Raw genomic sequence first — 27,371 nt, 5'->3', positions numbered from 1 at the left:
AAGGTCATCATTGCTAATGAAATAATATTTTGGTCTTCAATAGATATTTATTACAAAAAATAAATCAACATCATTTTAAATTAATGAAATGATATAAATAAGTTATTATCAACTTTATTTCACATTATCGTTTATTGAATGTGATAACACCACACCTAACAAGTATTGATAATTAAATATATCAGTTTACTAAATACTATCAGAGTATACAGTAAACGTCAAGAAGCTGTTGTATTGCCATACGCCATAGTGATAGTATATATATATAACATATATATATACTGTATATATATAGATATATAAAGTACTTTTGAGTCAACACTTAATGCAATGCAATGGAAAAAGTAAATAAATAGGGTGTAAAAGGTATCGATGACCTTGACGTAAATTTTGAGTGGATGTAGGGAATAGATAGATGAAATACTATAGGGTTGAAGTGTTGCTACCTTAATCAAACTGATCGTCATTAAAACCCAGATTAACTCTTCTTACAAAATAGCTGAGCAAATATGGTATGCAATAGATAATTTATAACGTAAAATGCAAACAAATAACATAATTGATTGCTATCTATATGATTTGTATCAGGTTGTTATGATTAACTCGACTGGATCTTATCTATTAATACTGAAGATAAACGTAATGGTTTAATATATTTTAAATTAAAAATAAAAGCACGTTTTATTTCAATACTGGTATTGAATAGGTTCTTAATTTAATTTTACAATTCGTATAAATAGGTTACGACCATTTATTTATACTTTAACTCTATTATTAAGAAAACATTCATCATTTTACAACGTACGTATTTCTGACGATAATGACATCGATCTTCAAGATTTTCATTTATAAATGTTTGTTATTATAAAGATATCATCTATTGATCTCAATATTGGAATATTTACAGTCATCTCAATTGGAACGATTATGAAATTGAGAATTCGTCAATAAAATGGGGGATAAGATAAAAAGATAATACTAGAATGGATCAAGGAAAGCTGGAATCAAGCAAGGATTAATAGTATAGAGGATTATCGTATCGATTAAATAACCTTCATTTATTAATTAATTAATAAAAAACTAAGATTAAATTACGTAATTGACTCCAACAGTAAAGCAGACATTATGTGTAGCTATTATGAAACTAATATCAATCATTGAAGTCATTACCACTTATCACTACATTTTTTAAGCCAAATATAAGCTATATAGAATCAATTTAATTATCTAGAATCTTCTACATTAATAACGTTAATTTAATGTTTGTGTTTTGAAAAGTAATATAAGCTAATTTATTCTAAAAAGAAACGATATATTGCTCTTCAAATTTTAACTTTAACTGGCTCTACCATCAGATCAGATACTCTATTCAAAACTGCAATAGACAAATACTAGTTTTTCTTGCCGTCTAACACATCAAATCATCAATATCATTTCATGCCGCTTGTCAATATTACGAATGGATCTTTTTCGCCTGGCCAATGTTACAAGTACACCCATTCCAACTAAACCATTAATTAAATCTTATACAATATTATCCGGTTTTCTATGTTTCAACGCATTAGCTGTTGTATGCAGTAATCTACTAGTAATTTATACTGTTTATCGTGTACGCCGTATGCACTCAGCACCTTTTATACTTATCGCCAATATGGCAGTATCAGATTTGTTATGCGGTATATGCCAAATTCTGTTCACAATTGCTCAAGCGTTATGTTTGTCTCAAGCTGCTTCCATCAGTACCTTAGCCACAGTATGTAAATTAGTTATCTTTCCATTAATGTTATCCTTAGTGACAACAACGCAATCCCTCTCAGTTATTTGTATTGATCGTTATTATGTAATAATATCTAATCGTGTTTCTACCTTAATTAATGAAAGGTGGAAATTAATGTCAGTGATTGTTTTTACTTGGCTATCAGGCCTTATGTGCTCGGCGCCTTTTATCCTTTTTGCCGATGTTTCGGCTAATTTTTCATACATTTGTGATTTAGATCTTAAATATTATCGTAGTTTTACAGTAACGATTGTTATCGTAACGTTAATCTCTTACGTTATTCCATTATTTTTAATGGTCTCTTTATATGGTAGAATCATATTCAAAATAAGAGCAACATATAATCGTCAAGCTCGTCTTGATCAAGAATATCATAGTACGGTTTTATTTGATGATCGACGTTATGCTGCAGTGCGTGTCTTAATTATAGCAACAGCTGTATTTATGCTAGCTTCTTGGCCTTACTTTGTTGTCTTGCTTAGCATGGGAATAACCGGTAAAAATTTTACCGCCCTCTACCTAGAAACTAACTTTCCTACTTTTACTGTTATTCTAATGACCATTTTAGTAACTTGTTTAACATCATTATATAATCCAATGTTATATGGTATTCAAAATCCTCGATTTCGACAAGCTATGTGGGCTAACTTACGAATAGCATTTTACTGTAGGCGAAATCGGAATATCAACAGGCCAGGTAGAGCCGTATCTGCTCCCGTCAATAATCCATCTCGTCCTCGGCGACATGTCGAAGCATGGGTAGAACCTCGAAGATAGCTTGACAGTAGCTCTGTATAAGTACAATTGTTTCAGTTGGTAGTCCTGTTTATGTTTTATATTACCATGCTGCTTTATATTGTAATATATAAGATCGGATCTTTCATATTGCGCTAAATAATTGACAAATTGAAGGGACAATAAAACCCTTTACCTTGTCATCGATCATAATAGCGAAGTGTAATATCATTGCTGTATAAATTGATAAACCTACAATTATTTAATGAATAATTTTTATTCTAACATTGATATAGCAGAAGAGTGTTGAAATCATCAAGATAATCTAATAATAATGATAATTAATATGCTAGTAATCTAGCTATCATCTATGTATGCAGAATTCGGTATATGATACAACATTTTGATTTGATATGTATTTTACTGCTTGGCATAGCGTGCTCCTAATCTATTTCTTAATGTGAAAAGCTGCTAAGCAAAATTTCAGGGTTATACAGCTTTTCATATAAATAATAGTAATTTAACACCAATATACTTATGCAAGGAAAACGAACAAGACTATTCTACGAAAGTGAAATTCATTTCTATGATGATATGGGATAAAATATCTTATACATTCGCTCGATAAACTACTTAAAGTTACGGAAATAAAATTTGAAATAATTTTCTAGCTTAAAGGGTATACCGCAATAATTCAGGTCTACCGATTCTGCTAGAGAAAACGCGCTGCTGATCTATTTTACCCTAGATACCTTCGTTTATAATTCAACCATACATGCTCTGCTATGTAATGACTTTATTACTCATATCGTATTAAGTACGGTAAGAGTACTGATTAGATAGACATATAGTGATCATATTGATCTCTTAATCAACGAAATTTGCGATTGAATATGAACTATAAAGAATGAGTGTACAGCTACTAAATTAATAAAGCATTAGTGTTACTTAATTTCAAGCGAATTTTAGATTGATACATTGTCGATACTTAAAAAGGCTATTATGTGGTGTACGCTTTATTACCCGATTTCGGCTACGATATAGCAATGGGTAGATTGTAGAGTGCTAAGATTGAATGATGCGGTAGTATTAGATAGTAATTAGTATTTAAAATTGCCTCTCAGTCAATGTCACTGAATAATAAAAAGTACCTACTATACATTACATCGTAGACTAATAATTTTTCACACGGAAATTCAAATTTGAAATACTGTATTATAGACCATAATTCATCATAGTAATTGGTCTAAAAGTAATCTAGCGCTCCACCGCATCTGTTCAACTGAGCAAGATGATCTACAATTTATAATTATCTCTTAAGAATCAACTGCGTAACAGATGAGAGCATATTTATTCCTCTATAAGCTGTTTACAAAAAGATATACTTTTACTTATTTGTTTATACATTTCAAGTTTGGCTAGCATATATTCATGTTAATTTGAGTCGTTCAAATAGAAGGAGTACACAAATGATATATGATACGGTAAACACGAAGAATATGTACGAGTAGTTCTGTTAACGTACTTGAAATAAAATAGAATTACTGATGGAATTAAGAACAATCGCTCGGTAGTCAATGCCATTAAAAGCAGTAATAAATATTATGTACATTATTCTATCACAAACATACTTCAAAATAACGTTCTAGGGTGTAGTAACTAGCAATACAATCTCAAAAAGATCGGCAATAAATAGAAGCTAATTTCTTGAAGATGAAGTTAGGTACTTGTACGAATAATCGTGTATAACGCAATGATGATTGTTTATACAGTATTTCGACCTCGATCACAGCATTACGATATGTCACCAATTCAACATACATTACTTTAGAATTGCTAATGTGACACCTATTAGAACTAAAATTGCAAGCGATGCTAATAAATAGTGTTCATCATAAAAATAAAAGTACAATATAATGAATTATAATAATTCACAGTTCCACTAGATACGAATTAAATCTAACATCTCGTCTTTAGTTTTTTCTCACTAAAAGTTGAACAGTTTGAAGGCATACGTAAATATATTTCTTGCAGATGGTAGATATTGCGATAAATTGGCAAAATTGGAAGTTACAATCAGTACCGGAATTGCTGTAGTATGGTTAAGTAGATTTATTTTACCTGTAATAACATTTCATCCTTGTTATTATAAAAGCTTATTTTATAACGTTTTAATTGAAAATTTTCAATTTATTGCGATATGAGAGCTATAGGTATAAGAGCATACTATCAATTGCAGCTAAATTTACCAGTGCATATTAGGAACCCCAATCTAAAGCTCGTACAAATTCCTCTTCGGTAAAACTAAGTAGTTTGGCAGCTTCAATGTGCATCTATATATGATTATATTTATAGTGAATATGAATCATTTATAGCCCGCATTATAATTCTTCAGAATATAGAAAACGCAATATAAGTATAGTACAATTATAAGTCGAGTGACTATGGGCCCTAGATTAAAGTTTTTACATAGGTGGATAAGATTACTACCCTATAATTGTTAGATATCAATTGTTGCTCAGCAAGAAATATAATTTCTTTGTGTTTTTCTATTTCTATATCAATATTAGAAAATAAAGATAACAACAGATCCTTATTGAATTATTATTTACACAAGATAATTAATTTACCTTTTGCTTTTTTAATATATCAATTAATTTGAGTTGCTTTTTAAAGCCATTCATAAGTTCATTCTTTTGCTTTTCTAATCTTTTATTATCGGCATGTAGTTGTTCTATTCTTTTGCGCTCGTGAACTTTACTATCCTACAAAATTAATACGAGAAAAAAATTTCGCAATAATAGCGTATGTAATTTTCCTCTTCAAAATTCGGTTTTAAGATTACTGAGATGTAGCATCAACTTTAAATAAAAATATGAGTCATACAGTATTAAATATATTCTGACTTATTCTATTACGCTTAGGACTTAACTTACTACTAGTTCCTAATGCTATTAAAATCAACTAGTATAGCATAATTTAAAATTTCCTATATTTTATCAAAAAGTCTTACTTTGGATGAATGAAAAAATCCGAGCGTGAACTATTTTATCTTGACTTTATAAGCGTTATTTAAAAATTTGTACTTATTTTCTTAGTTTTTAGCTTCATTAATAATCTATGATTTATGAATATACCATAGATAGATGAAAATAAGGAAATTTTATATCTTTGCGGTAAAATTGCCATCATTATGTCTATGTCTATATAGATATTTGGGCAATCATCAGCATACTTCGATGTTAGTCATCATGATGTACCGAACGACAGCAAGTGGTCATGCTGTTGTCGAATTATGACTGGAGCTAATCAGATACTCGCATCAATTAAGCCTAATTTCAAATTTTAGGCTTATTTTTATACTGTTCTAGTGTATATGCTATGGCTTCAATTTCCAAGTGTGTACTAAGTCTTGAGTCTAGTATATTAATAATTGTATAATCCTATGCGGATTTTTAGTTTGTAAGACAATCATAATCGTGAACGCTTATATTATCACGTACGTTACCATACATACTTTAGATTCAACTTTTGCTTTTTGCATTGATAACTTTAACTTTTCATTTTCTTCTAATGCTCTGTTTAATCTGAATAAATATTATTATACCTTGATTATTATAGTTATTAAATCTTCTTAGACTAATTTGGAGCAAGAAATAATTATCACAATATATTGTAATAGAATTAAAGGTATTGTAAACATTCAAATAACGACTAAGCATACCTGACTTCTACGGCATTATGATTAACAGCAGTTTGCTTTTGAGAGCGTTGACTAGAATCTAATTCCTATTTAATGTCATGCAATAACCCTTATTAGCACTACCTCGATAAATTAAAGCAGGTAGAAGTGATAAATGTTACCTTTCTTAAGGTAGTAAGTTGCGCTTCTAATGTCTCGCCTTTTTTCTTATTTTCATCCACTACTTTCTTATACTTATCCAGCTGACTCTAGCAGAGACAAAGCGCGCAAATTATGTAAAAAGGAATAATGTCTGCCACGATTGCATAAGAATGAAAAAATGTAATTTTACGACTTTGCCTATGAAATAATGGATACTACCTGTAAGTTTTGATTTAATCTTTGTAGCTTAGTTTGCTCTTCAGTGGCTGTCTTTGCCTTAGATTCAGCGCGTGTAACTTTCTCGTCCTAAGGCCCGACAAACAAGAAATGATATTATGAGTATAAAAGTTATGACTGTTCACGTCTTTTGTAATATGATGGTCACGATATAAAATGGGATTGTTATAAATGCACGATTTATTCTCAGCAGACCTTCAAATTACAATCCATCATTAATCGCTCTAATTCTTCTTGCATAACACGAATTTTAGCCTTCAAAAAGCGAATAGTTGCTTCTACAAGCCAACAGAGGCACAGCAAGTTGTGTTATTGCGATAATTTTTGACAAAAATTGTAGGCAAGGGTAAAATGGTATACAATGTTTGTATACTGTAATGATATTATGGATGGCAAAACAAATACCTGTCCCCATTTCACTCGCTTCCGCTGGCAGAATATCATCTTGTTTATAATCGATTTTCTTTTTGCCTTTATCTATCTCTTCTTCAAGTTCTAAAATCCTTTGAGCTAAGGTAATCTCGTCTGCATCACTATCCAGATTATCAATTTCCAAAGCCTCCTTTTCTTTAGGTGGCAATTTATTTTTCTTCGCAGGTAAAGACCTTGATCTAAATAGAACGAAAGAAAACATCATCAAAGTGAACACAATTAGAAAGTTAATATACACGTATATATTTTACTAACGAATTATTAGTTGGTGTCAATTTCCGATTATTTGACTTTGGTATTGAACTCTTTTTCTTCGATTTCTGAGGAACTTTTTTATTCTTCTCAAAAGCGGCTTCGATAAATTCTCTGTAGATTTTAAAATAAAATTATTCTATTCTGGATGTATAATTAATTAAATTATATCACTGTCTATATTAGATATATTATGCGTTAGTAGAATAAGAGCCAATTGAAATTATACACACTCGAAATTTGTATCTTCGTCCTCGAATTCTATGTCTCTATTTTCATCTAGTAAGATTTCGTCTTGGCGATTCTGTTAAATGCATTCAATATCGTAGATATTACTAAGTAATCCCATTGCAATGAGAGTACAATTTACTACTTTTTATGCTCATATTAATTAGCAAGGAAGCACTTAGGCGTATTTAAAAAGCTTCTGGATGATAAATGATTAGATATCATTACCAATATCTCAGCTGCTTCTGCCTCCAAGACTGCTGCGCGTTGTTCCAACTCAGCATTTCTTTGCCTGTAAAGTAAAGAATCTATCAAATTGTATGAACAATCGGTATGATAATATTTCTGATGGAATACGCTAGAATTTAAACACTTAGACCTAGCACTAAGACTCCAGAGATACTGTAGTGCTTCTGCTGCTAGCTGTTTGTACTAAATTAACAGAGAATAAAATGAAAGCCAGCAATTCTGACATTCTCTAGCAGTAGTAGAACCCATCTAACGGTGTAAAGCTATTGAATTATAGATTTAAATTTGTAATTTTCTTTTTTAATCCTCCCTAAGTGATTTTATGTTAAGATAAAATCATGTACAATTTATTTCAGATAACTTTATACCCTATCTTTTTGTGGAGACTACATTGATAGATTTGCGAATTATAGTTAAAGAAATTACTTTCTAACGTAAAGCTGCGATATTGTGCAACAATTTATAATCATACATTAACTCCTGCTCTCTTTCCAATATTCCTTGACTGATTTCAGTAGTATTAGAATTTCTAGAACTAGGTCTCTTAGAATTTTGAGCACTTGAAGTTCTTTGTCTTGAAGAAGATGAGCTCGAAGTGGGCCAATTTATCTCTTTCGAATTATTGTATCCATGTGATCGCCCAAAAGCACTCGAAGCTCTTTTACCAAGGGTTTTCTATCGGAAAATTTGTTCGAGTGAAGATAGTTTAGGCATGAAATAGAAAATGCACTATCATACTGTTACCCAAATTAGATACGTATAAAGTAACATTTAGAAATTGATCTTTACCGACTATCAGTAAAAGTTGATATCAAACTTCGAGAAATTAATTTCGTTTTAAATATAAGTGATGATAGTTTTTCACTTAGCTATCTTTAGCAAGAAAAGTGTCTGTAAGTTTCTTTCACTTGTATCGTAATTCTAATGTTAATTACAAAATTAATTGCATCTGAAGGTAATTCTCCACATGCTTGTGTTGATAATTTTTCACATTCACACTACTGTAACTATGGACTATTTTACGTCGCATAAAAAGTATTCACATATACGTGTGCATTCATGGATATGGAAAGAAGTATATGTATGTAATCGATCATTTTAAAGATTTATTGAAAACATGATGGATGCTGTAAATATATCCAACGATAGTATATTATGCTGTTGAGTTACTGGTAGGGTATAATTTTGAATTATTACGATCTTAAACAGTTTATTGTTACATATATGGTGACTCTTATAGTTTACTAATCAGCTAATTAAATTGCCTTACCGATGTCGAAGCCATGGCTAGACTTTATAGAGAGCGGAGATCAATTGTATGTAGCACCAACTAGTAGAATAGTGTACTAATGATATCTATTCTTTATTCTTGAAGTATGTCTTTCAGATTGATAATAGTTATTTTAGGGAACCAATGCTTAACCGATTGGGAGGTACAGCTAACGGATAATTCACTGATTTACCAATAAACATGAACAAAATATTGACTATTAGGGATACGTTGCAGAAGTAGCTTACAATCTACGCCAATTTACAATTTAGAGAGAAGCTAACGTCAAGGTCTAACAGTCATTAATAATGCTATTATATACATATAGATATAGCTATTAATAGTGCTACTATATATATATATATATACATATATATAATGCAACGAACTACTACCTTCTATTTTGTAAGGCTTCTACGCCAATCGGTGATTTACAGTATCTGAACGCAAATATGGTTGCAATTTGTTACCTCATGAACGTGCTAACGTCGATGCGAAGTGGTAGGTACCTTATTACGTATTATAAATTAGAATTGTTAGTAAGGTATTAAATTGCCCGTCCAAATCTCGTCTCCAGGATACAGAATACACCAATGTGCCATATTGACCGTTATAGTGTAGATAGCGCGCTCGGTAGAGCAAATGATACTATGTATCATGCCATACTGGGGAGTGCAGTATATGCTGTATAGGACCATAGGCGTCAATTATTTACTATCACGTAGAGTAGAAATGTGTACACAATGCATGACAGCAACCAGCAGTCTGCTCCATTAGACTGGACAAGTAAATGAGCAAACATGATCTGTTGCTACAGCACTGAGTAGTTTTTTTGCTATATATTGGGCTTCTATAAGCGCGCTAGAGGCAATAAATCGTTACAGTAAGTACATGACTAATAAGTCTGCAGTGGGCAAAATGTTGCTTTAGTGTCGTTTAATTTGTAGTTAAACCAGTATAGTATTACTGCATGAATAGGTTCAACTCGAATGTACACTATATTTGCATTGATATCATGGATAAATTAGTTCTATAGATTAGATTTTATTATTATTATAACCGTTGATAAGTTGTATCCACTTTGCAAGGTATTCATCATTATTGCTATTTTGGCAAAGATAGCAGTATATCAGTGTTAATATAAGTTTCTGTAATTGCATTTTCACACGGTTACTACCATATCTTCCATTATTTTGATATTAATAGTGTCATAAATTATAATCTCCAACATATTAAATTAGAGAAGATTATGTTACATGCGTAATTTTAAATTGCTAATTGAGAATATTAAAGATTGTCTGTAAATGGTGCATAATCTGGATAAGATCTTTACATCCTTTACTTCCAATCAAATATTGTTCTATTTTCTACTTATAATAATAATAGCGATCATACTTTCATTTATGCGAAAATTACAATATCGCATATGAAATATTCAAGTAATAAAATATAATACATTTGATTCCATAAGGCTTTCGTCTAGGCTGAGCTAATTAGTAGAGGTCAATAGTTCATTTACTCGTGGACGATGAACGTAGGTGCTGACATACAGTACAGACAGATAAATTTTCAAATTTCATTTCATACATTCAGTAATATTTTTGATTTTTTTATCTTTCTTTCGCTCTCAGTTATCCACATTAGATAAATCAAAATCCATGGTAGTACCATAGTTAATGATACGTACAATGTATACGGTAAAGGTCTAGAACTCCCAAATGGTGCAAACCATAGGCCTCGACGATATCCATCCCGAAAATGATGCGATAGTGATGCTGCTAGAAATATATATGGTAAATATTTCATTTTATGATATACCGATAAAGGCATATATCGAACAACGATAACGGTGACAAAAAATAGAAAGAGTATTAGTGAAGTGGCATGGAGAAATGGCCTTCTGTTCAGTGCTAGAGCATCCTAAAATGAAATAGAACAATTATGCACATCAGGTGCTAGTATGTCATAGTCTTAAATCATGGAAAGGATATAATACAAATGACGTTATCATTTAAAGTTGGGGGAGTCTACTATCTGTACTTTCAAAATGAAGTATGGTGTCATATGCATTGTGTGCGTCTGGCTAGCATATTTCAAAGTAGTGTACAGCGTTTTGTTCATTACTAACGGCAGCAGACTAAATTTTCGTTCTGGTTAAGGCTCATGCGATATGTAGCGCAAAGTAGGAATGATTAAACCACATGCTATTCATTTTCAGTTAAGCAGTCAATTGTAAGATTGCGTTAATAATATTAAATGCTGATAGATGCATAAAGTTTAAATGTTTAATATAAAATATTGCCAAATTATTGTAAGAAGATTGATGCAGTGTTTTCTAAATTTTACAAAAAATTAGCCTTTTGATAAGAGAAATTAGCGTCGCAATAACATGCACGATGTATTTTAATTCGTTGTGCAAATTGCATAAATTCTGAATTTACCAACAACGTATGATCTGCATGAGTAAACTATTCAAGTTTTTGTTATCGCATCTTGAGATCGTATGCTAACCTTTAGCTTTATTGATCTTGCTGCAATGAAATGATCCACATCAAGGCCGGATGAGCAAATGAAACATAGAAAAATTTCCGATGCTGTTTTCCAATTGATAGATAAACCTATAGCGATTGCCCACGACCATGCAGCGATAATGCCATGAGCAGCATTATCCGTGATTGCTCTTAGTATTGTATTCTGACGAATAAAGGAGACATCCATTAATGCATCGGCTAGGTAGCAAAATATACCTAAGCCAACCGTGGCAACGTAATCCAGTAGCATTGCGATCTATCAAAATAAATGAAAAGCTTAAAAGCTTGTAAATGTAGTATCTGCTGTGCTGTCAACAGTCCTCAATTTTGTTGGAATTGTGGTAGTATAACTGCCTTTTTACCTGTTTTGGTATGCTATAAGTTATAAGATGTCCATTTCAGCTTTATGATGTAGAGTCGTAAAACACATACTGTATGCTTACGTTAGTAAGATTATGCATGGGCTGTTAATGAGGGTCAACACTCATCAGGGCTAAGAATTGTATTGGTGCAGTAGAGTAGGGATAACATTGCATCATGGAGTAAAAGCCGCTTACGACAGTCAATTCACACTTTGTCTACCTACAAGCAATGTCCTTTACCCTACATGGCTAATACTAGTGTAGACACATAAGCACTGATCGTTTCTCTTGTCATCGCTGCAAGTACTGAAGTGGTCAAAAGCTAGAGACCCTAAGTAAAAGCCAACCTACTGTAGTAGCTTATTTGGCTGACAATCGGTGTATGATTGGAGGCATACTGTATGTTGCAAGCCTACTGCAGCCTTTCGGGAGAGATTGTGGATTAATCGCCCACCCCAAGTGAAATAGTCCATGTACACATGTATACTGTACACTACGTTGCAAGTCTAGCTACAGTAGTGTAGCAATATGAGGCCTACTGATACATGATACCTAAGTCTTTTTACCCTACTGTGGCCTGAATTGCTTGCCATTCCAGGGTGTGATTATTGCATAAACTACTAGAAAAAGATCAGTAGTCCATAGGATCGCTGATACAGTATGTCTAGCTACTGTAGCAATATGAGGCCTACTGATACATGATACCTGAGTCTTTTTACCCTACTGTGGCCTGAATTGCTTGCCATTCCAGGGTGTGATTGTTGCATAAACTACTAGAAAAAAATAAGTAAGTCCATAGGATCGCTGATACAGTATGTCTAGCTACTGTAACAATGTGAGGCCTACTGATACATGATACCTGATTATTGCATAAACTACCAGAAAAAGATCAGTAGTCTATAGGATCGCTGATACAGTACCGTATGTCCTAATGTACAGTACAGTACAATAGTTTACCTTGCTCTTGATAGGGCAAATCCATAGCAAAATCAATGTCACCCATACAACGTCAAGAGCTGCCGCTGTTGTACACATTGGCAGGTCATCGCGCCCCGCTGGGTGACATCACTGGGTGAAAACGACTGCCATCAGATTTTGATGACTGCACAGTGTACAGTGCATGGTATAGGGTACAATGTACTATTGTACGGTGTACAGTGTACTGTACACCGTACAGTACAGTACAGTATTTTGATTGTTCCCATTCTACAGTACTGTACAATACTGTACTGTAATTTGTGAAGAGATCTGTCTGATGTGTCACAGTGCAAAGTCTGTCTTAGTACCGTACTGTCTCACACCAGGCAATGCCATCTTTTCTTATCAGCTTACTGGACTGAATAGTCAGACCGTGCGATGAAGTGTCGTACACTCGTACCCTACCCGGTCCGGCCAAGCCAAGATCTACTCGTGCCTGGCCCGGTCCGGCCAAGCGGCGATCCACACTGAGCTGTTGATCTGAGTAGTAGACGTAGTACTGCACGTACGTATACAGTACTACGTAATCCCTTACAGTTGAGTACCGTAGTGACTCACACCAGGCAATGCCATCTTTTCTTATCAGCGTACTGGACTGAATAGTGAAGTGTCGTACCCTACCCGGTCCGGCCAAGCGTCGATCCACACTGAGTGGTGGATCGACCAGACGGCCACGGCTGAAAGTAGACAGACTATGAAGTTAGGGTAGACTACGCTTACGTCGACCCTCGTCCTATAGTCAACCTAATACTCCAGGTGGTTGGGCATCGTTGACACCCGTTCCATATTACCCGGTGAACATTCATTGTGCAACATTCAAGCCACGACATAGCAGTGTTTGCTCTCTACTCATCCAAGAAAGGACTCACTTTGGGACCTTCTTTTAGTACTCCAATCATTCTTCTCTTGATAGTTTAGCAATACTTTAGTGGCTAGTAAAAAGCAGATACAGATTGTATCATGGCTAAATCATACGACTATCTATTCAAATTGCTATTAATTGGTGATAGCGGCGTGGGCAAGACGTGTGTATTATTCCGATTTTCCGAAGACGCTTTCAATTCAACTTTCATCTCAACGATTGGTATGTATTATGCAGGATCGCAACTTGCTAGTATTTCCTTGTCATAGCCTCTGCTACAATAACATGGATGCCATGTTACACTCCAAAATAGAAAGGACAAGAAGACGATGATGATATTCAGGCTAATTGTTATCATCCACCCTTGTCCAAGAAATGCATTTATAGTCATGATTGTCTTTTTATCCATATTCTTGTCTACTGGAAACGCCTAGACGTACGTATGTCCAGGCACTTTTTGGTATGTTATTGCTTGGACGATAGGATTCCCCATGCCCATTTTTCCCTTCATCAACTCCCATAGTGCTAAAAGATGACATATCTCCAAGACTTGATCATCAAAGCTTCCCATCACACACTTGGACTGCATCAATTTCACCTAGTAAGCAGAATCACTTGCATAGTCGTTGATCATCATCATCATCTAGGCACTACCAAACGTAGCCCATCCTACAGTACTGTATACATACATCCCTCATTCAGATGGATCGCTCCCATCGATGAAGCAACCCCATTTTTTTTTTTACACTTTGTCATACCATCTTGAATGGATGGAATAAGAACTTGTGGCGATCATTTTAGCACTCTAGGCGGGCGGCTATCTGCCACTTTAAACTTTGTCCAATGGTAGTCGTGATAGAGCAAACATATTAGTAATTTAGAGATGTCTGCCGTCTTTCTCTATCCCAGTGGATAGGGAATCTTACCCTGCTAATTGCTATCCTACTCTCTAATGGTGGAGGATTGATTAGTCGTGATGTCATCACCATCCAGCCTGCTGGATCACAACTTATCCATTACTTGACTGTATATCCATGTTGAAAGAACGACGATAGAATGGAGAAAAAGAAAACTTGGACTAGTCCAAAGTATTGTACTCTACTGTAGACCATAGAATCTTATCGACAGTGCTAGTGTCTTTATTTCATTGCTCGCTTGGCTATTGCTTATAAAGAAGAATATCTACCACAATGGCAAAGGACTCGGTGCACCGTTGGGGTTTGCATGTTTTGATCCAATGACTAATACAACATGCCCATGATGTCCACTATCTATTCAATTTTTGATGACTAATTCTGAAGATTGCCTATCGTAACTAGTGCTTATCCTTAGTCTTAACTTGATCCATAATATCAGTGAACTTTTTATTTATTTTCTAGTATCAAGACATGATTTATTTACAATTTCCAACACAATTTTACATGCCACTAACGATCGTCATAATGATCAAGATGTTGTTAGTCAACTATCGTAGGGGCAAGCACATAAATTGCTTGTCCAGCAAATCCTCATTTTGCCCATATCGTAACTGATTGTATATCTTTCAAAAACATATTACTGTACTGTCTCCCATGACCCTTTTTGACTTGAAAGTTTCAAGTTAACACTTCATCTTTGATTTTGTTTCAAATATTCCTACACAGCATATTGCAAGTACTCCTTACTTAGTAAGAATAGTTAATATCGTACTGTAAAAATGGATATCACAGTCTATAGCTTGACACACAAACTATGGTAGTGGAAGTAGATCCATCGATGGTAGATTAATCATTGGATTACGGGTATAGTTTAGTACCTTTTCTTTCCAACATGTCATCACCTAATATTATACGGTAGATAGGCTACATGGAGGACGGTGACGTAGTTCAACGGAAAAGGAAAGAAAGTTAAACAAAGCATTCCCACTTCTAGTACGGTACAGTTTTATTATGATGAATTGGGTATTCTGCTGTAGTCTGATGTTTCTATTTTTGCAGTACAGTATGGTGTACCTTTGCATATTTTCCAATCAAATCCTCAACCTCCGTCTTATGCCCACTCAAATTTGGATATGATCTTTGATCATATGGGCATGAAAACCCACAATATACTGTAATATCATGAGTTGTGTAAATAGTAACAAATTTTGTAGCTTTTTCTCGACTGGGTCCGATTCTTCATTACGTCCAAAGCCTTTTCTTCGAGTAATCCATCACATTATTGTATTTCCTTATGCCAACCTATCCGGTTGGTTTTTTTTCGGCAATGACGAAGACAGTTTGAATTGATTTCACTAGCGCTGCCGGAGGTCTTTTCTCTCTCTCTCTCTCTTGCAAGACTTCATACAGTACCGCCGAAGTGGAATACAGTAGTAACGCACTATGGCACCCTGAATAATAATAGGTAGTTTAGTAAATCCCTTAGCTGTCCATTCTACACTTTGAAATTCTACTTCGTTCGAATTATACGCCGCCTATCTTACCTGGACATTGTTTCCAATCGGCCATAATGGATCCAATACTTTTACTACTGATGCACTGCAACCGTATGGAATCCGGTGAAATTTGACAACATCATTTCTAGCCCAGCGATTGGAAATCTTCTATACTTGTTTTGATTAATTATCATGCTACCGTATATTATATATTATTATTCCTCTGTCGATCCTGCCTTGCCGGTATATTTTGGCTTCAGCTAATGCGGCAGCTCGTCGTATTTACTTACGGAACTCTACTGTTACACAGTTACATTCTTGTTCGACATCGTTCTGTTACATTGTAAAATCATAGACATTGTCATCGTGACCTTCCTACACGCGTATCCTGATACCGTCATATGTTTGAATAAATTCATCGCACATATCCCTTTCGGTTCATTCTCGCAATTCTGGTATATATGTAAGTTCAAGTTTGAACATTAATTAACCAGAACCAGAGAATAACGCGGAAATAAACACTCATTCCAATGTCTTTTAAGACCTGTTTGTTGCTAATATTGCATTCCTCATTAATGTTAATGGAACACGAGTACAATATGTATTTTTCCATTATGATTGCCTTAAATTAGTATCATTGCCTCAAAAGGAGCATTACGCTTTGATAATATAGTTCAAACCACTATGTTGACACATGTAGATTTTTCCTATCTGTTGCTACTGCATTACTGTAGACTGTAGTTGCAAACTACTACTCAACGGACTCACTAACCGCATTGCTGACAATTGCCGCATTAATCAATGCCGAGTCTGAAAATTCCGTAAATTGTCATTAAAAGATAATAAAAACTCGATTTTAATCGATTTTTATTATTGGACTTATTTGATGAAGCAATCTCGAAAGCTTAATTAAAGAATTTACTAAATTTTTCATTTATGAGAGAATTTTTAATTTAATATTTATACTACATTCAGGCATTGACTTCAAAATTAGGACCATTGAACTCGATGGAAAGAAAATTAAATTGCAAATATGGTATGCTATCGTAAATTAATACTTGGAAGTACATGTCTAAAATTATATTTGATAGTGGCCTCGCTATTGTTGCTATCATTTCTTCTACTGTACTTTACCGCTGTTAACACCGTAAATAATGTTACTTTAAAAAGTGTAAAGTATATTATTAAAAGATGCAACTATTACACTAAAAGATATAAATAGGAACAGCATACACACTGCTTATAATAGCTGTAACATAGTACGACAATAGGCCTAAGCATTATAACATAAAAGATGATAATTCTAGGTTATAGCCAAAGGAAAAGATCATTCTAGCCATCCTTGCTTACTACGAACAATATCGTTTTAATTTGATAGGGATACTGCAGGACAAGAGAGATTTAGAACAATCACTACTGCCTACTATCGCGGTGCTATGGTACGTAACCTATAGTGAAAGTAATCTTATACGCGTGTAATTGCTCTTTCAGCTATAGTAATCTATTTTAGGCTATCTTGTATCAATTGAATCAATGCTGTGTGCAATGTTACAAAGCGTAAGATCAAGCCTCAAACGAGTGTAAAAGTCTGCTAATAATTGTTATTGCTACTTATAGGGCATTATGCTCGTTTTTGATATCACAAACGAAAGATCGTTCGAAAATATCAAGACTTGGATAAGGAATATTGAAGAGCATGCAGCCAGTGATGTAGAAAAGATGATTTTAGGAAATAAGTGTGACGTAGTTGACAAGCGTCAGGTTTCGAAAGAACAAGCACAACAGGTACTACAGATTGATTGCAATTTATAGCGCGTATTATATCGTTAATAGAGTACGTTGGTTATTTCTTAAATCAATTCATTTAGCTTGCAGCAGAATATGGCGTTAAGTTTTCTGAAACGAGCGCAAAAGATGGTCACAATGTAGAGGAGGTAAATTTTGTTCAACTACCGTTATCTAGCATTATCGGATCGAGCTTAGATGTTTGAATCGCCATCGTCTAAAGTCACGATATAATGCAAATATATTAATGATATCAACATTTTACAGGCATTCATGACGTTAGCAAAAGATATTAAGGCTAAGATGGATCGGAAGCAGGTAACTTATTTTATGACTTGTTTTTATTTCCGCTCAAGTTCAAATTTATTAACCTACGATTTAATATGTGACCATTATAGCAAGAAAACAATAATGGTGGTGGCTCACACAGTAGCCCGAATGTTCATGTCGGATCACAAGGTGGTAAAGATAAGAAGGCTAATGCAAATCGCTCCTTTAGCTGGTGTACGCTGCTGTGATTGCATCTCTGCTACCGTTCTATGCTAATAACATCAAATTTAAAATCGGTAGATTTCAAATATGAAAATTAGTGAATTAATTCACCAAAATTTGTGCAAAATTTTCGCTAAAATATATATATAGATTTCTACTGTTGGTAATAACGTTATTTTGCGGCGTAATTATAACAATACATCTACGTAATTAAGTCTATATATAATATCTAGGTACATTTTTGCACCATTCGCCAATAAAGGTGCTGTAATGAAATAGATATCGAATTACAACCATACTTAAAATACAATCTTCTAGGGATATAATTAAAAGTGCTGTAATGCGAATTACTATTGATGTAGAATGCATAACACGTAGACTATTATAGTACAGTTAGACGCTTTAGAACCATACATGAATAATTTCTTAAGAGAATGTAATCATTTCGTCGCTGTAAAGCGTTGCTTCAATAATTCTCTTAACGTTAACAAACTTTTGCGCATTTAAATCGATTTGCCATTCGCAGTAATTTTCAGTGCTTTATTAATTTTCCATTTAACATTTGGCCGTAATGGTTTAGTATTTTTAAAATTGATGATTGTATGCACATGTTCTTGGAAAAATTTTACGCGATTGTGACATTCGCCTTACGTATACTTGTTTACTAACGCATAACATACTACAACTTGAATAGTGCAAATGCGGTAAGTCTCTGAAAAGTTGTACAGATATAGCGGTGGTTATTAATTTTGCCATGATCAAATCTATCTAATGTCTTTGAATTGCCGCTGTCATGTCGCTTTGCATAAACTATACTTACTGGGCTAGAAAATCCTAACAATGGATTTATCTACAGTCGACTTAACTAAATGATTAAAATCAGTGTTTAAAATTAATATTAGTTCAATATCAAGCAAGACTTGACTTGTCTAGCAGCGTGCCTTTTATAGTGCCAGGTATAACTATTCTTCAGTTGAATTTAAACGACTGAAAATGATTATTTAGATCAACTTGTACTCGACGAATAAAACTGCCAAACTTTATTTTAATTCTGAAGACTTTACTCTTGTAGCAGGTTTCGTAAAGATATCTTACAACATATGACAAGATCTACAGTACTAAATATGCAATGTACACATTTATAATAATATAGTTTACATCAAAAAACACATCGGAAGGACTTGAGGAAACTAAAGAAAGTTGTTGTCGTAATCAGTAGTAAGGAGAGAGAAATTCTTTCAATAAACTGCAAATATAATAAGAACTTCATTGCTAATGATCATTAAAGTTACAGTAGATTCATTTCCTTGAGATGTAATGATAAGTTAAGAAATAGCTGTGACAGTGATAACGTCGTAGTGGAGTATGTTTTTACAAATACAATATCGTTACTATCAGTGTAGCAGTAAGTAGACAGCTACCACTTTGCATAATAATCATAATCATGGCTTTAGTAGTGGAATGTTATACACGATACGTATAAAGCTACAACATATCAAGCTATTAGCAGTGTAAAATTACGTATCACCAGTCATGATCGCCGAGAATTCCTCTTCGTTAACTAAACAGCATGACAAAAAATCAAACATAGTGGTCAATGCACTTAATCAGATCATTTTATTGGTAGGTATGCATACTCAATTGCTCATTACTCTCATCAGTACTTTTACTGCTTACTTTCTCCATCTCCGTCCTTGTCAAATTCATCTATCATTGCTCGCAGCTCTTCATCAGCCATATTCTCTCCTAATTCCCTAGCAACACGTCTTAAATTTCTTAAGCTAATCTTGCCCGTACCATCATCATCGAATAATTTGAAAGCCTTAAAAACTTCCTCATGTGGATCTCTATCAAGCATCCAGTCTGTCACTTAAAATTAATTGAGCGTGTTAACTCCTTGCAGTTCTACTTGAAGCACTTTTTAAAGTTTGTAGATAACTAGGAATTCGCTCTGATTACATAAAGCGATTTGCATGCACCGCAAAACCAAAACAGACGTAAATCTATTCAGCAATGTCTATTTACCATTACAAACTATGTCAAGAAATTAGTCATTAAATTTGTACTTGCTAGTTTCAGTGAATAACTGTACAACTTTATGAATGAATCGCTATTTTTAAAAGGGACTCTACCATTAAATAATTTCATTAATAATTCAGTAATTCAATAGTACTAATCGAAAATACAAGTGATAAAGTACTTTCCTATCGGATCGTCTCCTTAATTATCTGTATTAATAAAAAATTTCTAAACAAGTATTGATTTTGTTCTTGTGTCCATTCTAGCATTAATTAGTTAAATTGCTATTATGAGAGCGATACTAACGTACTACGATTTATTTCTATTATTATACTGTACGGAATAGTTGGGAATTTTTCTTAAAATGCATAGTAACTATAATCAATCATACGTGTATAAATTAAATGCAAATAAATTTATTTCCTGGTACTATGTAACGAAGACAGAATACTTGAAACTGGACCATGCGTCGACAACGCAACGAGTATAGCAATAATAATTCCGTTGGTTACTTACTGACTTCGAAAAAGTCCTCAAAAGTAATCTTATTTGTGCCTTCACGATCATAGTCACGTAAAACTTTTAAAACATCTGCTTTCTTAACGTCAAAGCCCAAAGCTCTCATTGCTACCTATCAAAGAGACATGTGAATATTATTACATTAGCTCTAGATACACTTTGTTGTTAACTTAAGATGTGTACCGTTGTGCAGATACATAACTTAAGACAATACTATAGAGTGATTCTGAGTACATTATAATAAAAGTGGATGTATTTTAGAATTACATGAATTTATTCTTCAAGCAGAGAATACAATCGCCCTATTAATTATTAATTTGCTACGTCGTATCATGCATGCCTTCACCAATGATGCAATGACTCTATCATAATAATAAGCATGTAAATTGATTGTATTACTCATCCTTTACAGTACTGAATTGTACCTATTCTATGTTCTACGAACGATCAAGAATTTACATTATTAATTAATTAATTATACTCCTCCTAGATATTCTATAAGTCTTTAAAAGCATCATAATATAATTATAATCAATTGCAGCATTACATAGTATTAGAATAATAGAAATTTTATACAACGGTTTATGTTGTGCCATAAAACGAATCGTTCACTTGCAGTAATGACTTGTACAGGTATAGTATAGTAGCATGATTAGCCTAATGGCAACGCCGTTAACAGCTAGTATTGTAGGCATATTGAATTTTACACTCAAGGGTCAAAAATCATCAATACGGCGTTTGTCAATCTGTCAATATGTTGCAGTTGGATGTCAGTATGTTCGTTTTTTCAATGCCAAACACATACATAAGTCAATATTGAAAATAAGAGTGCATACACACCATTATTCGCTTATAGAGGCATTCTACAACGCTATGCATGGATCATTACGAGTTTTGTAATAGATATTCAATGTGAAGGCTAGAAGCTATCGAAAAAGCGATACCGACACTAATTTAGTACCATGATTACTCAAAGTAATCCAACTATTCCCATTAGAACGTATTATGCGAATCTATAGCGTCGATAATAATAATACAGGACAGTAGTGTTGCTCAATATAAGTGAATACCTGAAAGCAATTACGAGACCTTGCTATAGTGATTGTATAAAATGATTGTGTCAATAAATATTCCTATGACTACTAGTCTTTAGATTAGAGCATGGCGTTCCTATCCAAACAAATTTGTCCAAATTACTAACTACAATAGTGTTAAAGTAGTAAGTTCATTGTAAAACCATCCGTATTAAGATCCATCTTTGCATGCTTCACAAGATGGCATAACGGAATATCAAAGCAGTCAGTCAAGGAGTTCAATAATGCGTACTTTAGTGACAATGTTATTTTGAATGGATAGTAATGGATCCGATGTTTTCTTGAATGGAACATTTTAAAAGTTTCTTCAATTGTAGTCCTCTAAAGCATGACAGCTTTAAAATAGTCAACGATATACATTGAATTCAGTGTAATTTACTGGTCTTGAACTTTCACTTTTATCATTTACTTTATTACAGTCAATCGCCGCAATATTGTATGACCATTGCATGTTGGCAAGATTCAAGTATCACAATAATTCATCAATACCATTCTACGATATACTATGTGTTGGAATACGGGCACCTTTTCCAATTGACTACTATCTGGATCGGTGAAATGTTATAGCAGCGACATCCAGTGAGCTATAAGCTATCAACAATCCGAGTACACAACTTACAGAATAGGGTGTCAATTGTTTCCTAAATTCAAACAAGCGAATACCGTTAATTATTGATGATTCGTTGTCGCTTTCAAATTTTCCCATTTGATTCAAGCATCAAAGTACTGCAATCTTGCTAGCTTAACTGATTCTATCCTATATAATCCCATCCTGGATTATTGATTAATGGTATTATAATCTATGATGAGCCATCGAGTGTACAGTATCGTGAAGTGGCGCAGTCGGCTGATTTTTGTCCAATCGTAAGTGTATGGAAAATATCCTATCATACATCATAACTGTCATTTACCGTATTTAGATAACGTAATATACTTGTAGAGATCTTTTTAGAGTCTCCAATGTACAATACAATGGTAAGTTGTCTACAGGGAATACTAAAAAGAAGAGAGAGAAAGACGTAGGAGCGCTGGTCTCACTGCATGATAAAATATGCAAAGCTTTGCATGATCGTCTATTACCGCGAGATCAACTGACTACGATCGCGTTAACGATCATACAAAAGCTATCCAATCCAGTCACAACTAACCATGTACACAGGAACTAAAGTTGTAAACCTTGAAAAGAGGACAGTTACCTTTAATTCATGATAGTCGATGGCTCGATCTTTGTCGGTATCAAATAATTCGAAAGCTTCTTTAATTTCTTGTTTTTGCTCTTCAGTTAACTCGCGCCTTTTACCACGACGCTTACCGCCTTTATCTAAGGCGTAATCAGTACGCAACGACATGATCGATCGACAGCGATGTTTATTAGGCCAAAACTAGTTGAAATTGTCCTTCAACGCAATAGTAAGAATCAAGATTGTGAGTTTAATGGCAACGACTGTCTTCTATCGATAGAGATGACCTTTAATTAATAGCCGTCTTCTAATTAATGATTGTATGATGGCCGCCTGCAGCAGATTGGGCTTACATCCACTTAATCTTAATAATCTAATCTAGTCGATGAACGCGTATGTTTACTGTAATCCACTTGGACTAGCTTTTACCTCAGGCTTACGGCCGGACACTGTGACAGCCCAGCAGGGGCTGGGGTAGAGCCCGCTGAGGACTCTGAGAGTAGGGGGGGGGGGATGATTGGATCGGTTGGTGACGCTTGACCTCCTCTGTACTGTACAGTACAGTGTACAGTATCCCCCCGGGCCCCTTGTCACTCTACTGCACTGTACTGTGTAAGGTATTCTACTGCGTACTACTGTACTGTACTGTATACAGTAGTCTGTACGTGAAATAATGTCACCTCTTAGCTAGGTTTGTACTGTAGCAATAGACTATGTACTGTAAAAGAACTGGCAATCACACCTTATCTTAACTCCGATATACAGTACAAACTGAAAGAAAGGATGCTACAAGGGGTGACATCATTTGACGCAGACAAACCCCAGTCCAGTGGTTCATGCTGTAGACTGTACAATATAGAATATACTGAAATTCTTTTACCGTAAATACATTGGCTATAGAAAGCAAACCCCCACTGACACGTGACGGTTATAGAGTTCCGTCCGTAGTGTCTGTGTTCCAACTAGTACAGTGTACAGTACACTTCGACAGTACTTATTACTGTAACAAAGTACTGTAGTAGCGGTGCTCAAGCATACTGTACGATGCGGCCTCTCATTCTGCCACATGTCATGGCGTTGACGAATTCATTTGCTAGACGTCAATTGGAAAAGCATGGATGGCAACAAGGTAGAAATGGATTCTGTTCAAGAGATTGAGCTTTGTATAGAGTTTGTATAGCATAGAGTACATAAACCATTGAATGCAATTGCTGATGTTAATGTACAACTTAGGTTGCAGTCGATTGTACATGAGACGTCAATCAATGCAAACTAGGGCTGCTGAGACGTAGTCATTAATACCCATGTTGAATGAATTCATGAATGAAATCAGGTAAAGGTCTTGGCAAGGATGAAGATGGAATCGCTGAAGCTGTCAAAGTCAACATAAAACAAGATACAGCTGGTGTAAGTGATCTATTGGACACGTATCGTATGCATACTGGAATTAGCTGCCCATTTTGCAATATTGTAATAACGTTGGGATTGCTGATTGACCGGTAGCATTGATAGTGAATAGTACAGGCAGTGATTAGAAAACCTGAAACTTGCCTTTTAGATGTATTAAAAGAACTCTAGTTTAAAAGTAGTTGTAGTGATAAGTGGAATTGGTAGTCTACTTTTGGTGATGTAACCTGTAGAGTTAATAATTCGTTAAAGCATTAATACTAGCTGTTGATAAAGGTAGGTACGCACTCTATCACTCCAATATCACTCCAATATACTGTAGAGTTGGATATTAGTCATGAGTGACTCTTCATTCTTGCATCAAATTGCATCGTTGCAAGACCTACACTTTCTAACACCTTGTCGTCAAGAATCAATTCATGATAACACATTGCATAATTACAAGCTGCATCGAGATCATCAGCGATCTCGACCTTTTGATACAAGCCAGTTCATATAGTTTTCATTCTATAGAATGTCCTAGTAAAAATTGCATGATCTAAATAAGTTGTATTGGTTGCATCTGTACGTCTTCTAGGTTGGTCACGACCCTGGTAAAGAATTCACGTTCCATTGGTGGGAACATGTATTTAATAAAGCTGCCGACAATATTGTTATCAAGAAAGACGATAAGGTCGGTATTCTCTTGCACCTTTTGCTCATAACGTATTCTAGTATTGTTATCTTCTTGTTTAATTAGAGTTGAGCATAGTAGTATGTAGTCTAATAGAAAATATCCTCAATTGACTAATGAATCAGAATATATTTTCACCAAAGCACAGTCTTGATAATCGATTCTTCTACAAAGAGCTCGCTCTTTAATGCATATTCCTGTAACTCTAGTCCAATTAGCTACTCTAGAATACCTATTTCAGTAAGTGCTAAAGATCAGTTTACCTTACACCTGACGGTAACTGCTACTTCTGTATTAAAAGATAATAATTTTCATGATTTATCCATAAAGGGTAAGATTCAAATGGCTACAAAGTCATCGAATGGTCGTAAAAAATCCAAGGCAGAAACCTCTAAGGATAAGAAGAAATTGTATAACCAATTTGTAAAGGTTAGGCTATAAATAGAATCAAAGATTCAAGATTTAAACTGCAATGGTTGTAGATGTACTGTACTACTGTTTGCTACTACTTTATCCTAACCATGCACAAGTATCTAGATATCAAGATTTTTACATCATAGTAGGCGGCTACAGCTGCTAGCGGTAACATAGGCATTTACTTTTGTTCAGTTTTAGTTAAGGCTACTGTCGGCTAGACAGCTATAATGTGATAATAGTGACTATATTAACCATCGTAGGTACTCGGATTTTCCCTAACTTTTGTCGATCATTACCTTACTTATGACAGTTTATAATGTAGTGACTGGCTCTTCTCTTATGATAATTTGACAAGATGTTGTTCATTTGCGTACATGCAGGCAGGTGACAAAGATCAGGCTACCGACATCGATAGCCCATTTGAAGTGCTAAAGAATGCTAGGCACTTTCAAGAAAAAGAAGTGTAGGTCGAAAGTACATTTTAAAAAATACACATATATATACTGTATACAATATAGTGCTTTATACTGTATATACATCTACAGCCATGACATAAAGCAATTATATTATATATATATATGTATTATTATAAATGAGCTAGCTATTTTCTTTATTAAATTGGTAAATCTTACAACTGATTACTTATTAAATTCTAGTACCAATCCTGATAAGGTTTATCTTGCATGTGGTGCAAGAACAGCACATAAGTAAGGAAATACCTCTTCGGTTAAATCTATCATGAAATTCTTGAAATTTATAAGTTTACAACAGAATATGCTGTATTTATTATTATCTTACTTATTCCATCCATCGCTTGAATGAAAATATTGTAGAGCTGCAAGGCACGGCCATAAGCTAAGTGGGAAACTTCAGCGTTTGCAGCAGCAGGAAGAAAAAATTTTATCGGCATCACAAATCAATTCTACTAGAGACGTGATAAAGAAAAAAAGCAAGCGGAAGAACAAAGACTCATCAAACTCCACTAATACTAAGAGTAGTTCAAAGAGGAAAAGGGCTTCCGTAGAGTGCACGAAAGAGAAAAGAGATCACAAGAAGAAAAAATCGAAAAAGAAATGAAGCAAATCATTTATCTAATACAAATAATCGACATCATGTGCCTATCGTGACACATGCTGTAAAGTTATACGCAGACCTTACTCATCACTTAGCTAATGTACAAAGATTGTACATATTACGCTACCGTAGGGGATAAAAATACTGCATTGCCTGTATCTATAAGACGTTGTATGCTCGTATTTGTATATATATGTTATATATACACTCATATAATGGATATGCTGTATTTGCAAGTTTTTTTAATTTACATTATATTCGATCAATTCAATTATGTACAGTATCAAGCTTTAATTTATACAGATATTGGATCATTATTTTATAGAATATGCTAATATGAAATAAAACGTTTCGGACAACTTTATTTACACTAATGGTTTTATGCACTTACTCTATAGTGAATTGGATCGTAACTAGTAGAGCTCAGGTTTACCAACCTAGTAAATTAATTAGCCTAACATGATGACTGGAAATACATTATAGGAGTGAGTGAATTCAGTGTGTAGAGATTGCAGTACTACGTAGAAGGCTCAAAAGGCT

At 34.1% G+C, this 27,371-nt stretch overlaps 6 protein-coding genes across 6 annotated transcripts; 3 read left to right on the top strand and 3 right to left on the bottom strand.

Moving 5' to 3' along the window:
* Window positions 1-1,651: 1,651 nt before the first annotated feature.
* Window positions 1,652-2,554, top strand: TRIADDRAFT_55138 (uncharacterized protein; the record flags this gene model as incomplete). The annotated part of the gene is made up of 1 exon (XM_002111729.1): window positions 1,652-2,554. One exon carries the CDS (start codon window positions 1,652-1,654, stop codon window positions 2,552-2,554), a length of 903 nt encoding a protein of 300 aa, XP_002111765.1.
* A 2,216-nt stretch (window positions 2,555-4,770) lies between these two features.
* Window positions 4,771-9,039, bottom strand: TRIADDRAFT_55137 (uncharacterized protein; the record flags this gene model as incomplete). Its single annotated transcript, XM_002111269.1, has 13 exons — window positions 4,771-4,845; window positions 5,143-5,277; window positions 6,030-6,099; window positions 6,237-6,301; window positions 6,377-6,463; window positions 6,576-6,662; window positions 6,789-6,871; window positions 6,999-7,204; window positions 7,281-7,391; window positions 7,511-7,581; window positions 7,734-7,797; window positions 8,227-8,429; window positions 9,025-9,039. 13 exons carry the CDS (start codon window positions 9,037-9,039, stop codon window positions 4,771-4,773), a joined length of 1,272 nt encoding a protein of 423 aa, XP_002111305.1.
* Window positions 9,040-10,605: 1,566 nt separating this feature from the next.
* Window positions 10,606-11,805, bottom strand: TRIADDRAFT_23383 (uncharacterized protein; the record flags this gene model as incomplete). The annotated part of the gene is made up of 2 exons (XM_002111268.1): window positions 10,606-10,944; window positions 11,536-11,805. 2 exons carry the CDS (start codon window positions 11,803-11,805, stop codon window positions 10,606-10,608), a joined length of 609 nt encoding a protein of 202 aa, XP_002111304.1.
* Window positions 11,806-13,855: 2,050 nt separating this feature from the next.
* Window positions 13,856-18,753, top strand: TRIADDRAFT_35761 (uncharacterized protein; the record flags this gene model as incomplete). The annotated part of the gene is made up of 7 exons (XM_002111728.1): window positions 13,856-13,979; window positions 17,146-17,206; window positions 17,549-17,609; window positions 17,788-17,955; window positions 18,039-18,104; window positions 18,223-18,273; window positions 18,354-18,753. 7 exons carry the CDS (start codon window positions 13,856-13,858, stop codon window positions 18,471-18,473), a joined length of 651 nt encoding a protein of 216 aa, XP_002111764.1. The 3' UTR covers window positions 18,474-18,753.
* Window positions 18,754-19,964: 1,211 nt separating this feature from the next.
* Window positions 19,965-23,428, bottom strand: TRIADDRAFT_23944 (uncharacterized protein; the record flags this gene model as incomplete). The annotated part of the gene is made up of 4 exons (XM_002111267.1): window positions 19,965-20,008; window positions 20,125-20,316; window positions 20,983-21,097; window positions 23,276-23,428. 4 exons carry the CDS (start codon window positions 23,426-23,428, stop codon window positions 19,965-19,967), a joined length of 504 nt encoding a protein of 167 aa, XP_002111303.1.
* A 903-nt stretch (window positions 23,429-24,331) lies between these two features.
* TRIADDRAFT_63810 (uncharacterized protein) lies at window positions 24,332-26,834 on the top strand (the record flags this gene model as incomplete). The annotated part of the gene is made up of 7 exons (XM_002111727.1): window positions 24,332-24,389; window positions 24,594-24,667; window positions 25,245-25,340; window positions 25,671-25,769; window positions 26,138-26,220; window positions 26,414-26,464; window positions 26,591-26,834. 7 exons carry the CDS (start codon window positions 24,332-24,334, stop codon window positions 26,832-26,834), a joined length of 705 nt encoding a protein of 234 aa, XP_002111763.1.
* Between the last annotated feature and the right edge of the window lie 537 nt (window positions 26,835-27,371).

Source organism: Trichoplax adhaerens, genomic scaffold, assembly GCF_000150275.1.
Source record: "Trichoplax adhaerens TRIADscaffold_4 genomic scaffold, whole genome shotgun sequence".
Lineage (NCBI taxonomy): Eukaryota > Metazoa > Placozoa > Uniplacotomia > Trichoplacea > Trichoplacidae > Trichoplax > Trichoplax adhaerens.
Note: the sequence above shows the minus strand (reverse complement) of the source record. Positions and strands in the feature narration are given on the sequence as shown.